General features: G+C 48.5%; 8 protein-coding genes across 8 annotated transcripts; 5 read left to right on the plus strand and 3 right to left on the minus strand.

Annotated features, from left to right (window-relative positions):
- Positions 1-212: 212 nt before the first annotated feature.
- Positions 213-2,906, plus strand: N7529_004099 (uncharacterized protein; the record flags this gene model as incomplete). Its single annotated transcript, XM_057239626.1, has 3 exons — positions 213-1,256; positions 1,315-1,892; positions 1,943-2,906. The coding sequence occupies 3 exons, from the start codon at positions 213-215 to the stop codon at positions 2,904-2,906; spliced, it is 2,586 nt and encodes an 861-aa protein (XP_057098921.1).
- A 525-nt stretch (positions 2,907-3,431) lies between these two features.
- On the minus strand, positions 3,432-4,222 carry N7529_004100 (uncharacterized protein; the record flags this gene model as incomplete). Its single annotated transcript, XM_057239627.1, has 4 exons — positions 3,432-3,539; positions 3,591-3,652; positions 3,757-4,054; positions 4,139-4,222. The coding sequence occupies 4 exons, from the start codon at positions 4,220-4,222 to the stop codon at positions 3,432-3,434; spliced, it is 552 nt and encodes a 183-aa protein (XP_057098922.1).
- Positions 4,223-4,507: 285 nt separating this feature from the next.
- N7529_004101 (YdcF family protein) lies at positions 4,508-5,341 on the plus strand (the record flags this gene model as incomplete). Its single annotated transcript, XM_057239628.1, has 1 exon — positions 4,508-5,341. One exon carries the CDS (start codon positions 4,508-4,510, stop codon positions 5,339-5,341), a length of 834 nt encoding a protein of 277 aa, XP_057098923.1.
- Positions 5,342-5,375: 34 nt separating this feature from the next.
- On the minus strand, positions 5,376-6,018 carry N7529_004102 (uncharacterized protein; the record flags this gene model as incomplete). Its single annotated transcript, XM_057239629.1, has 2 exons — positions 5,376-5,716; positions 5,748-6,018. The coding sequence occupies 2 exons, from the start codon at positions 6,016-6,018 to the stop codon at positions 5,376-5,378; spliced, it is 612 nt and encodes a 203-aa protein (XP_057098924.1).
- A 1,078-nt stretch (positions 6,019-7,096) lies between these two features.
- N7529_004103 (uncharacterized protein) lies at positions 7,097-7,573 on the plus strand (the record flags this gene model as incomplete). Its single annotated transcript, XM_057239630.1, has 3 exons — positions 7,097-7,304; positions 7,382-7,401; positions 7,481-7,573. 3 exons carry the CDS (start codon positions 7,097-7,099, stop codon positions 7,571-7,573), a joined length of 321 nt encoding a protein of 106 aa, XP_057098925.1.
- A 304-nt stretch (positions 7,574-7,877) lies between these two features.
- On the plus strand, positions 7,878-8,572 carry N7529_004104 (uncharacterized protein; the record flags this gene model as incomplete). The annotated part of the gene is made up of 2 exons (XM_057239631.1): positions 7,878-8,023; positions 8,092-8,572. The coding sequence occupies 2 exons, from the start codon at positions 7,878-7,880 to the stop codon at positions 8,570-8,572; spliced, it is 627 nt and encodes a 208-aa protein (XP_057098926.1).
- An 812-nt stretch (positions 8,573-9,384) lies between these two features.
- N7529_004105 (3-ketoacyl-coA thiolase peroxisomal A precursor) lies at positions 9,385-10,791 on the plus strand (the record flags this gene model as incomplete). Its single annotated transcript, XM_057239632.1, has 3 exons — positions 9,385-9,394; positions 9,485-9,935; positions 9,993-10,791. The coding sequence occupies 3 exons, from the start codon at positions 9,385-9,387 to the stop codon at positions 10,789-10,791; spliced, it is 1,260 nt and encodes a 419-aa protein (XP_057098927.1).
- Positions 10,792-11,161: 370 nt separating this feature from the next.
- N7529_004106 (RraA family protein) lies at positions 11,162-12,200 on the minus strand (the record flags this gene model as incomplete). The annotated part of the gene is made up of 5 exons (XM_057239633.1): positions 11,162-11,332; positions 11,409-11,507; positions 11,567-11,922; positions 12,004-12,079; positions 12,144-12,200. The coding sequence occupies 5 exons, from the start codon at positions 12,198-12,200 to the stop codon at positions 11,162-11,164; spliced, it is 759 nt and encodes a 252-aa protein (XP_057098928.1).
- Positions 12,201-13,076: the final 876 nt, after the last annotated feature.

Genomic DNA, 13,076 nt, shown 5'->3' on the forward strand with positions numbered 1-13,076 from the left:
CTTCTTCCTGTTTACCCCACGTATTTTGTTGTTGTTCTTTAAATTAAGGGTTTGATTGTCGCCCTTCTTGTTGATTGTACTTGCGTTGTCTTTCAGTTCTTCATTTGTTTGCATTAACAGAATCCCGTGAGTTTGATCTGCGACTACCCGTTCCCCGCAGGCTTCTTGTCCCTCTGCTAACATGATGTAGTTGCTGGTCAAAGAGGATAGCAATGGCTGCGAGTACATCTGGCCCGCAGATCTTCGACGATGCGAACCGATCACCTACTAAACCATCGATGTTCCGAGTCATCATGTCACCCAAATCCCATAAAAGAAATCAGTCCGCAGACGATGCCATTGCCCCACGGCCTCTGCAGAGAAGCAAGCCCTACGAGAATATCCCCTTCTCATTTGGCGAACCATCCGATACTCCCACCGGCTACCGCCCTTTGAGTGAGATCGTCCCCAACCGTGACACGAACGACAATGGAGCAACACCGAAAATCGGCGGCAGGGAAGGGAAGGGTGCTCTACACAAGAAGACAAAGAGCGCTGTATCCTTGAAGTCACTGAGAAGCTACATGGAGCGTAAAGATGGCAAGGCGGGCGACCAGACTGCCGAGCAAGGCGAAGAGCTATCACCCAAGAAGGCAAAGTCATCCAACAGCCTCTCGGCCATCCTCAAAAGGTCTCAGCGCGGACGGAAAGATGGCTCAAATTCCAAGCAGAGTCGTGACAAGGAGAATCGCAGTCCGACGGATCTGATCGATAACATGCCATCTCCGGTCTGGTCGCAGGAATCGGCTTCTGTCCACAGGGAGCCAATCGGTCGATCGAGACCGAACTCAACCGCTGACATACGACGAACCGTGGCGGAAGAAGTATCCCTCTATACGCCCAAAGGCTATGGGCCAAGTCAGCAACGAAATTTCTATGACTTTCATCAACCGTCCCTTTCCAAATCTGGTGATGCCAAAGCTCGGCCAAAGTCGGAGATTCTCGCTGGAAATCGCAAGGTGAAGGACTTCCTTGGATTGCAGCGTGCGACTTCGGGAGAAAGTGATTCCCCCAAGCGACCCGATAACGCGTCGACAAGAAGCCGAGCACCCTCGAGTCCGCGCAAGACATCCCCTTCTACAATGGCGAAGGAAGAGCCGAAGCGGCTCTCTCGTGTTCAGGCTGCTATCTCGGCGTTCAACGCGAAGGAGCGAGATGCGGATGTGCATCAGCATCTCAATTCTAAGGACCTCGAAAGCGAATTCGAGAAGTTGTTGGTTTGTTGACCTTAATCTCAAGGTGCTCGATGACAAAACTAACCTGTTCTTTTCTCAGGATGCCAGAAACATTCCTCACAACATGAGAGACAAGATGCGTTCCCTTGACACTAACATCAAGGCTGATTTCATCCAGAAAGACCGAACTGAGAACATGACTCCCCTCAGTGCAGGAACTGGTGACAGCCGTCGGGGACGTGGCAAAGAATCCAAGGAGGACTGCGAGCCTCAGGATCGCAAAGGCTCCCGGTCCCGCTCCAGAACCCGCGGCTTCACCTTAACCAAAGGACCTTCGTCTCCCGGTAAGAAGCTGCGAAGGGACAGTGAAGTATCAAACCGCCGTCCACGCTCTGTTGATCTCTCACAGCCTGTTGGTGTCTATACAACTCTTTCAGCCAATGCTTCGACCGCCTCGCTTGCCGAAGCGGCTGCTGTTGATACTGCCGCGGATCCTTCTGACTTTGTGCATTATCTGAGAGAGATCCAGAAGCCCGAGATGGTTGAAGTAGGGAAGGTGCACAAACTGCGTCTTCTCCTGCGCAACGAGACTGTCCACTGGGTCAACGATTTTATCACCGAAGGTGGTATGGATGAGATAGTACAGCTTCTATACCGTATTATGAAGATGACCTGGCGGTATGTACACTTTATTGCTTCATCTAGAGTATTGCTAACTCATCTCACAGGGAGGACCATGAGGACACTCTTTTGCATGAGGCGTTGCTATGCCTCAAGGCACTTTGCACCACATCTGTCGCTCTATCCCATCTCACTGCTATTGAGGGCGAGCTTTTCCCTGCTTTGCTTAATATGCTCTTTGACGAGGAGAAGAAGGGTCCCAGTGAGTTCACCACTCGCGGGATCATCGCGAACCTGCTCTTCACACAGCTTTCCACCGCTCCTGCAGGCGAGCAGGCGACGAAGCGTGCCAAGCAGATTCTCTCCTATTTGAAAGACCCTGCACCACCTGCGGACAACCAGCCGTTGTCTTTTATCGCCAGTATCTACCAGTCACGACCTTATCGAGTTTGGTGCAAAGAGGTCACCAACGTGACAAAGGAGGTGTTCTGGATCTTCCTTCATCACCTAAATGTTATTCCTCTCCCCAAAACCGAAGATCTGTTCGGCGAAAAGACCCCAGTGGACACTCGCCCATACAGTGAGCGCCACTTCCCACCTCCACGCCCTCCTGTCCCAGCTGCTCCATATGTTGGCGGCGTTGAATGGGATGCGACCAACTACCTTGCCGCGCATCTTGATCTTATGAATGGCATAATTGCAATGCTGCCCACCCCAGATGAACGGAACCAACTCCGTGATGAGCTACGTGCCTCCGGGTTCGAGAAGGTCATGGGCGGTAGCCTGCGCACCTGCAAGGAGAAATTTTACTCCTCTGTACATGACTGCCTAAGAACCTGGGTCGCCGCCGCAGTCGACGATGGCTGGCCACATACGTTTGTACGCGAAGGCCCACCCCGGGCGGGCGAGCCTGGTTCACCCACCAAATCCCCTAAAAAGTCCGCACCAGGCAGTCCGAGGAAGGGCTTGGTCGATGAGCGACCACCCAAGCTGGAACTTGCTTTGGACTTTGAAAACCGACCTGCTCCAGGCCCGACAACCCCGTCGAGCGACCTGCGCAGCTGGCTCTGAGAACCGGGCGCGCAACCCCTGGTCTCCAATTAACGAATTTCCCTTTCCTCTCTTGTCTTTTATTTCCTACTTTTGGCTTCTACTCATGACACGGCGTTAGGGCTAAACCACAACCAGCCCCCAACATTATTTGTTGGTATCTTTGTTTACTTGACCTTTGGAGTTTATGGCCTGCTATTGGCGTTGGCATTCTTGGTGTTATTGGCTTGCAACTGCATTTCCCTGTCCAGAGCAGTCCTGCGGACTTGATGTAATGAAGCCACATTGGCACAGGCGACGGAGAGAGCGGGAAATAGTGTCTACTGCTTCACTATCCTTACTCTCTCCACGGTACAGCGACGCCTGTCATTCCGACAGGACTTTTTCATGACAAATGACCCATGAACAGATATGAGAATTGAATGACCTTTTCTTACTTAGACATGACTTTGAACTCCGGATGAGCAAGATGTAGATGCGAGTTGGGAATCTAGAATATTGTACAAATTACTGACGCTCAATATACGAAGATTGAAGTCAATGTGACTACTGTGAGCTCTCCCCGGTCGTGTTCACCTTCTGATCCCTCTTCAATCCAGATGGCGGGGGACTGGAGAAGATACTCTTGAGACCAGCAAAGAAGCTGTCCCGAATCTGGAAAATAATGTTAGCCACAATGTCAAAGCACACTGAGACAATACTTACGCCATGGAATGGTGTATCATTCGTCTCCCACTCCATGAAGAGAACCGCATAGATAATAACGACTAGTCTAGTCAGCAACTTTCCAAAAATCCCTTTCATATTTATGGTCCAGGGTGTGTAACTCGAGACTTGACCCTCGGCCAACATCAGTCTAGGAGAGACTCACATCCAATCACAGCCCACTGCGCGATCGTAACGGCCTTGATAAACTTCGGCCGAGCGTATTTCAACGCAGCACGACGGCGGTACTTGCGCTCGAGTCTGAACTGGTGTTTCGGCGATAGCTTCGACATGTCAGGTGGCCATTGGCGCTTTGGTGGGTAAAGGCTGTAGTAGGCATCGTCGAAGGATGGCGGGGAGTTGGCTTTGTTTGCGGAGAGGCGGAAAGGTGATTCTTTCGTTGGTGGTGATGCTGTGAAGGGCCTGGATGGAGTGGTTGTGAAAAGGCGGGCAATGATGGGGTTCTGTCTTTTGTTAGTCCTGCTTTATTCGTATGCTAGGTGCAATCGAGGTGCAATCGATTCGAGTGTCTCGCGTGGGTCTCATACTGGGTGCGATGGTCTGATTGATAGTTTGCATGCTGTTGCGACGCTAGATGAGGCGCGCATTGTTGCTGTTAGTTGACGAATCATGGTGTTTTTGTCGTGCCTCTTTAATATAGGCGTTTTCGACAAGAAAGTGACGATCTACAACCGGAGGAATTATTATTGAAACGCTGATGAGATGCGGCTTTCACACCGCCCTCGAGTACTACGGGGCGGAGAATACTTTCATTGGTCGAACCTCAATTGTCATCTATATTGTGATGAGGTCTCTTTTTTCCTCCATCTCCAAACGTTCGCTTCTGGATATTCTGCTTTATGAGAATTCTTTTGCTTTTATCTCATCTTTTTTGAAACAAGATCCGACCACGCACGATGGTCATGAATGACCATACCGTCGCAGATATCAACCTCCTGTCGAGTTTCCTAAGCGACAATCAGCTACAAGATCTCTCTACGAGCTCGCCAGTCGACTGCATAGTAATTTGCGCCTCAGCTGTTCTTTATGGCGCTGAATATCTCTTCAATGCTCTCCAAAACAATCCATCTCTGACCAGAGTACTCGTACTATGCGGAGGTATCGGACACTCCACCAATCATCTCTATGATGCCGTGAAAGCGCACCCGACGTTTTCGCGCATCGCCGATGAGGTGCACGGTCTTCCTGAAGCCAAAGTCCTTGAAAGAATCCTAGATGAGTTCTTTGACCGTTCCTTGATCACAAAAGAAGGATGTAAAATTCTCCTTGAGTCACAATCTACGAATTGCGGACAAAATGCTTTATTGTGCCGCAAGGTCCTTGATGAGGCAGGGTTTATGGCCCCAGCCACGTGTATAGTCGTTCAAGATCCTACAATGATGCTCCGCACAAAGGCCTCATTCGAAAAGGCTTATCAAGATGTGCCATTTCCAGCGTCGATTGTCAGTTGTCCGGTTCTTGTGCCGCAAATGCAGTTGTCACGTAACGGGGATCTGGAATATTTCGATAACTGCAAATTGACGAGGCGTGGGGAGTCAACTATCCCGGCGCCACAGCTGTGGTCACAAACTCGGTTTCTGGATTTGATCATGGGAGAAATTCCTAGATTGAGGGATGATAAAGACGGCTATGGTCCCCGGGGACAGGGATTCATTCCTCATGTAGACGTTCCAGGTCATGTGGAAGCAGCCTGGTCTCGGTTACAATTGATTTCAAAGGGATCCAGATAACTAGGAACTGCGGACCTCAAAAAAATCTTAGCAATTATAGTACTTGGCCAGCATCCAACGCATAACAAAACAGCGAAAAAAGAAACGGCTCATTCATCATTCCGGTCAGCTTAGTGCCGCCCACGTCGACATAGTGGCCGCCACCACGTTCGATCAGGTTCTGCACCAACGGACAGTTAGGATTGTTACTATCAAGAGCGGGGCAGTCAGCTGCTGCCAATCCTTTGAAGAGATCTAGCTCCAGTGATGCGAAATGCGCAAGAAGATTGCGAGCTAGCTGGGCGTCCACGGATGACGGTAGCGTCATGAAGAGATTGTCTGCGAACTCAACACCTGCATCATAAGCGCCTAGACCGATTGAATTACAGACATAGTCTACTCAAATGATGTAAGTAGGAGAACAGACGTTCATCGTCGTTTGTAGTCCTGCGGAAAGTCAGTTTTCGGGAACGTCGAAGGCTGTGTTGGCGGAACCGATGATGATCACGGACTTGAGAGAAGAACCCGTAAGTCTCATTCGCGGCCAGCGCAGCGTTCAGATTATCCAAAGCAATTCTAGCTTGTTTGGTTGGCTCATCCCCAGACATTGAAGCCGGATCTATCAAATCGGGCGCAAGCTGGGGAAGCAGTTGCTGAGCCATCATCTCGAGGAGGTTGACGCGCGGGGGGAAACTCATCGTGTGGGGTCATTTACCGTCTATTGAACATATTGTCAGTCTTGTCATTGTAATCGGACCTGTGCTCGGAATTCGGTGAATGAAAACCACTGACGGTCGTGCTTGAGTATAGAATATACGATTTTCCTAAGATTGGAAGGAGCAAAGTCGACAACCTCTCTGATCGACAAGGTCGATGCGTGCACAGTGGCACAGATACCATTACCGCACTAGTCTCGCTGGAGGAAATATCATTCGGCCAGTATCCGTCAAGCGCGACTAGTGTTTATAGGGGACTGTATCCTAGTGGACCCCCTGAAGACCCTGAAGACCCTGAAGACGCCGAAGTCCACAGCTTGGCCATGTTTCTTGCCTCGGACCTGGCCATCTTGATGTTACAATGACTTGACACATTCTCTGGGAAAACGATAGGTCTTCTCAAAAAAAAAAAAACAAAGTCATAGCACCCCGCCATTTGAAAAACGGCCTTTCAAAAGAAAAAAAAAAGCGTATCAAATCCTCAAAGAGTGGGCGATGTCTAGAAATCTAAAGTTGGGGCTGAATCAATTTGTGGATAAATGTCCTTCTTAAGCGCCAGCGAACTTTGTTTCAATCCTACAGGATCCATGGATCGATCATAGACATATCCGCCATCAGTTGAAGCCAATATAAGTTATTCAACGGGCCACTGACAGGCCGCTATAGATGCCCACCCTCTTATCTCTTGCTTTGATGTTTCCACTTCCCGTCCGTGTCATTGGGGCTTTGTGATTTGAAAAACCGATCTCGACCCCTTTCATATCTGAGAGCGTACCTAGTTTTTCCGAAATACTTGCGTTAGTAAAGAAATGAGGAAATGAGGTTCCAGCGTATTGCCCTAGCCCCCATCATTCTGGGATTCTACAGTGCGCAAAATCGTCAACAAGGACCAGAGATCTGCACTTGACCATAGATTTTTCAGACAAATGCTGCCTCGGTACGATATATAATCGATCGAAGGTCCGATCTGTAGCCCTCCTATAGCTAGCTAGCTCCCTTGGGTGATTTTTTTTTGCGTCTCTTCAATCCACTGGGCCTTGGTTCTTACCTCTTTTTCAACATGTCTTCAGAAGAAACCCTGGCCAGCATATTGGAAGCACCAGCTCTTCCACCACCAGCCGGTGTCACGCCGGACTTTGAACATACTCCCAGTCATAATGTTCTTGCCTGGTTTGTGACTACATTTTGCATGGTCGTGGCAACGCTATGTCTGCTTCTTCGAGCTTATGTTAGGTTGTGGCTGGATGGGAAACTTCGCATCGAAGAAGGTAAGTCGAGAATGGATTGCCTGCATATGTACGTGTGCATCGAGGGAATTTAATTAACAACCCGTTTCTCCACATAGTCCTGATGATTTGTGTATATGTATGTTGTCCGTTGCCTCTGTTCACTCCACAATCCCACTGTTTCCCTGGCGTCTAATATCCCTGCTAACTCCTTGCAGGGAGCCTACTTGGCTGCCGCCTACGCTGCATATTCTTTAATCTATACCTCCAGATATGGAGTTCATACTTGGGATCTCCATAATAAAGATTGAATCAGGCCCTTTTACGTGAGTTTTGTCTTGCTTTGGGATAAATTTGCGAGTTACAGCTAACCAAGCTCCGCTAGCTTATTCTTGTCTACAGCAGTGGCTATTCGGCGGTTCTCCCCTTGATCAAGACGGCTATTTTGATCGACTGGGGTAATTTTTTCGTTACCTTCAATCGGTTCAGGAATCTCTTCTGGTGGGCATATATTTTTATCAGTTTCGTCCAGTGTGCCTGGGGGTTTGCTTGCATAATGCTGTTGAACCTGCAGTGCCACCAGCATGAAGCCATCATGAACTATCTGCCCAGCAAATGCGACTCCCGCTCCAAAGTGTGGGTAGCATCCAGGTTGTTTCCGACATTTTAATGTTCATATTACCCCAAAAGATCATCTGGGGTCTACAAATGAACTTGCAGAAGAAGCTGGGTGTATCCATCATATTCGGAGTTGGTATACTGTGAGTCCACCTCCCATCAATTGTCGTGTCGTCGATATTTCTAGGCAAACTAACTAACTCAACCACAGTGCTTCGGTCGCAGCCTGTTTCCGCTTATCCCACACAATCAAGTTTGCGAATGAACCCGACAGCATGTACCTCATCAGTCCAATCTTATTCTGGGCATGTGGCGAGATGACTTGCGGCTTCTTCATTTTCAGCATACCCTGTCTCTCAAGGATGATCAAGGAATCAGGACTTCCGCAGAGAGTGAAAAGTGTTCTCAATTTCAGCGGCACCAGATCCAGCAATTCGACATACGAAAACTCGAACTCCCTTGCACCTGTTTCTAGATCCTGGAAAAAGAACAATGCCGAAGCCACCTGGTCGAATCTGGATGACGACGATATCCCATTGGGGGCTCCTGGGGCGTCAGAATCAAAGGAGAATCTGCGTTGTACCCGATCTCGCGATCGTAAAAATACCATTCAGGTGGTTCACACCACCAACGTCACGGTTTCTAAGGAAAGACCCTCTGGTGATGGAGTTTCTTCACCTGTTACGCCGTAGGTTAAGAAAGTATAAGCCACTGCGGATCCTACCATTTACCGGGAGTTATGTACTATAAAAGTTTAGTTCACGTTGTAAAGTTCAATTATTTTGAATCTGTCATACCATTTAATAAGAAGACACGCTCTCTTGAATATTCTCAGACCCTACCAACTTCTTTTGACCTCGGATAACTAGCTATTTAGGTGGACTATAGGTCTGACCAGGAAGCACTTTACCTGTCTCTGTTCTCTCCGGGAAGTGTACATTCGACAATCCTATAGAATTGCTTTTGAAAATGGCTCCATGAACATTTTCACACAACCTGGTCTAAGCAAAATTCAGCCACAGCTAGATAGTTAACTAGTAACACAATATACAACATTCCAAGATGATTTATATCATGCATCCGCAAGTATAGATAGCTAGATTAGACTGCAAAGAGATCAAATATCGCATATCATATACAACCTCATTTGCATCAATCTCAGACTTTTACAAACCACGAATTATCACATTCTCGACATGACGTTGTGATCATCGACATGTGCAAGTCCGGGGCAGTTTTCACATGCCGAAACATCGGATCCACTTATTGCGGGATCCCGTGACTAGAGATCGGATTAATAGATGATGCGGTCAAATGGACCTCGGCACTTTGAATAGAATGCTACCACCGGCCAGCAACGGCCGTTCAAAGGGGAAATATCACCGGCTGCCCGCCTGATTTATAAGAGAACACATCCCCGGATATCTCAGCTAGCTCCATATCCTTCCCTTTCTTCTCTTCTCCATCGTATCTCCCCCATATTTCCCATCCTTACATTGACGTCATGTCTAACGGTAAGTGCAAGCCAGAACCACAGGTTCCATTAGCTACATATGTAGTTACCGGGTGTCCAAAAGAACCAAGCAGCTGATATTTTCTCATAGCCCAGCAACGTTTAAACCAGGTTTCCTCCCACTTCGGCCCTGGTGGCAAGAAGGGAGCCGCAGCCCTTATTGAAAAACACCCCGATGATATTGTTGTGACATGTGCCTTGCGCACTGCCCTCACCAAGGGTGGCAAGGGTGGTTTCAAGGACACTGCCGCGGCTGATTTACTTGCCGGTGTCTTCAAGGCTGTCCTCGACAAGAGCGGTCTTGACCCCAAGGCCGTCGAGGATATTGCCGTCGGCTCCGTCCTTGCCCCCGGTGGTGGTGCCACTGAGTTCCGTGCTGCTGCTCTCGTGGCTGGATTCCCCGAGACCACCGCAGTAAAGAGCTTGAACCGTCAGTGCTCCAGCGGTCTCCAGGCCATCGCCGATATTGCCAACGGCATTCAGTCCGGCATGATCGAGGTTGGCATCGGTGCTGGTGTCGAGAGCATGTCCTCTCAATATGGGTATGTTTCATGTCCAGATTATCCTTTTTCGATTTTATCTAACAAAGGTTGATATAGACCCGGTGCCGTGACGGAGTTTTCCGAACTCCTCGAGAGCCACCCAGAATCCGCTAATTGCAAGGTCCCTATGGGCGTTCTGTCCGAGAACATGGCCAAGGACCGGGGCGTGACTCGCGCCGTGCAGGATGCTTTCGCCGCCAACTCATACCAAAAGGCCCTCGCCGCCCAGAAGGCCGGTCTCTTCAACGAGGAGATCGCCCCTCTGGATGTGAAGTGGACCGACCCCAAGACCGGCGAGGAGAAGACCATCACCGTCAAGGCTGATGATGGTGTCCGTGCTGGCATCACTGCCGAGTCCCTCGGCAAGATCAAGCCTGCCTTCGCCAAGGACGGCTCTATCCACGCCGGTAACGCTTCTCAGATCTCCGACGGTGCCGCTGCCGTCCTTCTCATGAAGCGCTCCACCGCCGAGCGCCTCGGCCAGAAGATCATTGGCAAGTACGTCACTGCCAGCATTGTTGGTGTCAAGCCTCTGCTCATGGGTATTGGCCCTTGGAAGGCTATCCCCGTTGCCTTGGAGAAGGCCGGCATCACTAAGGATGATGTCGATATTTACGAGATCAACGAGGCGTTCGCTTCTCAGTGTGTTTGGTGTGCCAATGAGCTTGGCATTCCTGCCGAAAAGATCAACCCTAAGGGTGGTGCTATTGCTTTCGGTCATCCTCTTGGCTGCACTGGTTCTCGCCAGGTCAGCACCTTGCTCACCGAGCTCAAGCGCACAAACAAGAAGATTGGTGTCACTAGCATGTGTGTCGGTACCGGAATGGGTATGGCCGCCGTCTGGGTTTCAGAATAGACGAAATTTGTGTTTCAACTGTACATTTGCAAAGCGACTTCTTACATTTTTTTCATTTGGATACACACATATTCTTCGTCTTGTATTGAGTACTTCGAATACCATAAGATTGGACTTTCACATATTTCATCCCTGCTAGTAGTACCTCTGATAGTATGGCACTCCTTTTTTAAAATGTGATACGGTCACGATCGACTTTGCCGTCCCTGCAAGACGACACAGAGGGCCTTTCTTGTCTCCATTGATTTGAAGCCTCCCGTAAGCACCTGAATGGACTACCTATCTGAAATATTGAATGTGATATAATTTGCTAGGCAGTTGCGCAGGATACAAATGGAGGACATGCTACGTTTATATACACCAGAGTGAGCTATGAGCGGAATTTTTTGAAAGCATCAGTGACACTCATTCCCTGCGCAACAGCTTGCTTGGCCTTTTCATCCATATCTGTCAACGCAGGCATGAGCTCAAGCACCTGACCAAGTAGTTCACGAGGGATGACTACTACCCCCTCCAAAGGATCGCAGAAAACAATGTCACCCTGGAGCAGAGTTAGTGATCAGCCATCAGTACTCAATATAATGCCGTATTATGATAATACAAGAACCGAAGCTTACAGGAGAGACAGTGACACCTCCGATCGAGATCGGCACATCACGAGCACCAGCTTTAGCCTCCGCATTAGTTCCAACGGTAGAGGTAGCTCGAGCCCAGATCTAGAGCCACGAGGGGGCCATTAGCAACAATGCCAAAGATAAGAGTAACAGCAACAAACCGGGAGTCCAGTCGCCTTCAATTCCTTCAAGTCCCTAACTCGGCCGCTCACAACCGTTGCCTTGATCCCGAGGGCTTTCATCCGAGTCGCCATAATCCCACCCGTCACAGCGCAGTACTGATTTTCAGGCTGCTCAATCACGACGATAGAGCCGGCACCGGAGGAATCAGATGCCTCAAACTCGCCAACATGGTCTACCCAGTGCTTGCCTGGCGGGAATCCATGCTTCTGGACATTCTCTGTTGCAATCAACGGAGGACTCTCATCTTTGGCTAGGAATTTGAATGTTGTTGCCGGGGCGGCGATCTTGGGGGTTGTTTCGTTTCGCCCAGTTATTGGTGAAAATGGAACTGGTTCTATATATTAGATATTGCATGGTGTGGTTGGTTATACCTTTGTGCTCAAATGCCTCGGGAAACTCGTGGGAAATGTCTTACCCAGATCCGCGAGGAAGCCTCCTCTCACGGTGCCGCCCTCGGGTATCTTCTGTAGCTTGACCAACGCATCTGATACCTGGATAGCAAGATTGTCAGAGGTACTTTCAAGGGCTAGCCAAATTTGTTCATGTTTGACATACATCGCAGGGCGAATAGTTCTTGACCAGATTGGCAATTTGTTCACTCAGCGAAGTCATTCTGTTAATGCGGGGAATCAAGGCGTGAGGGACAACGGGCTTTCTAAGTATGATGTTTCTATTGATGGGCATTGCACAAAGTCAAGTCAATAGATGAAAGAGTATTATCATGATTATTTAAATATAATCATGTTGCTGATCAGTCGAGGCACATGTCCCGTAGGTCCGGATATCGGACTAATAGCATCATCGGCAAATTGATATACTAACTATATTCTTCTAGATACCTTTCAAGGTTCAAAATTTAGTCCTAGAGTGTGATAAACACTGTAAGTATCAGATTGACTAGTTCTATCAGCGCTAAACCAGAAGACCTTACCCATACCTATAGACCGCCAATTTTTGATGACCTCGGCAGTGAAACTCAGCCAAAAGTAGCCCGGTGAGTCAGGTGGTTCCGGACTTACAGGCTTTGCTTGTATAGTTAGTTGTAGAGCTACTCATATCTCTTTTTACGTCTATTTTTACACCTCTTTCTAAATTTCTAATTCTTATCGGATATCCCTCGATCTTTGAATTTCCAAGGTTAGACCAAAGAGATTTGCTCTTAACTAAGTTGGTGTAAATTAGTTCGGGATTCTATACGATTCTCTACAGAACAATAATAGAGACCAAGAAGGAAAGCATAGGTCTAGATAGATAAACAGTTCAATTCGTTTTATCTTATGTATACGTTCTTATTCCTAGATAGATTTCAGTCACTTGACTCTACCAATCATCAGTATCTATGGGGTTTAGTTGATTAACATTCTTAAGCTAAATCCCACGGATGATACATGCAGCATTATGCATAAAGTTTCATCGAGAACTATAACATATATGAGTTCCAAGGTTCACGCATCAGAATTGTTCCAATGGCGCTGTCATCTGGATCGC

The sequence above is a fragment of the Penicillium soppii genome (assembly GCF_028829465.1).
Source record: "Penicillium soppii strain IBT 18220 chromosome Unknown utg000004l, whole genome shotgun sequence".
Lineage (NCBI taxonomy): Eukaryota > Fungi > Ascomycota > Eurotiomycetes > Eurotiales > Aspergillaceae > Penicillium > Penicillium soppii.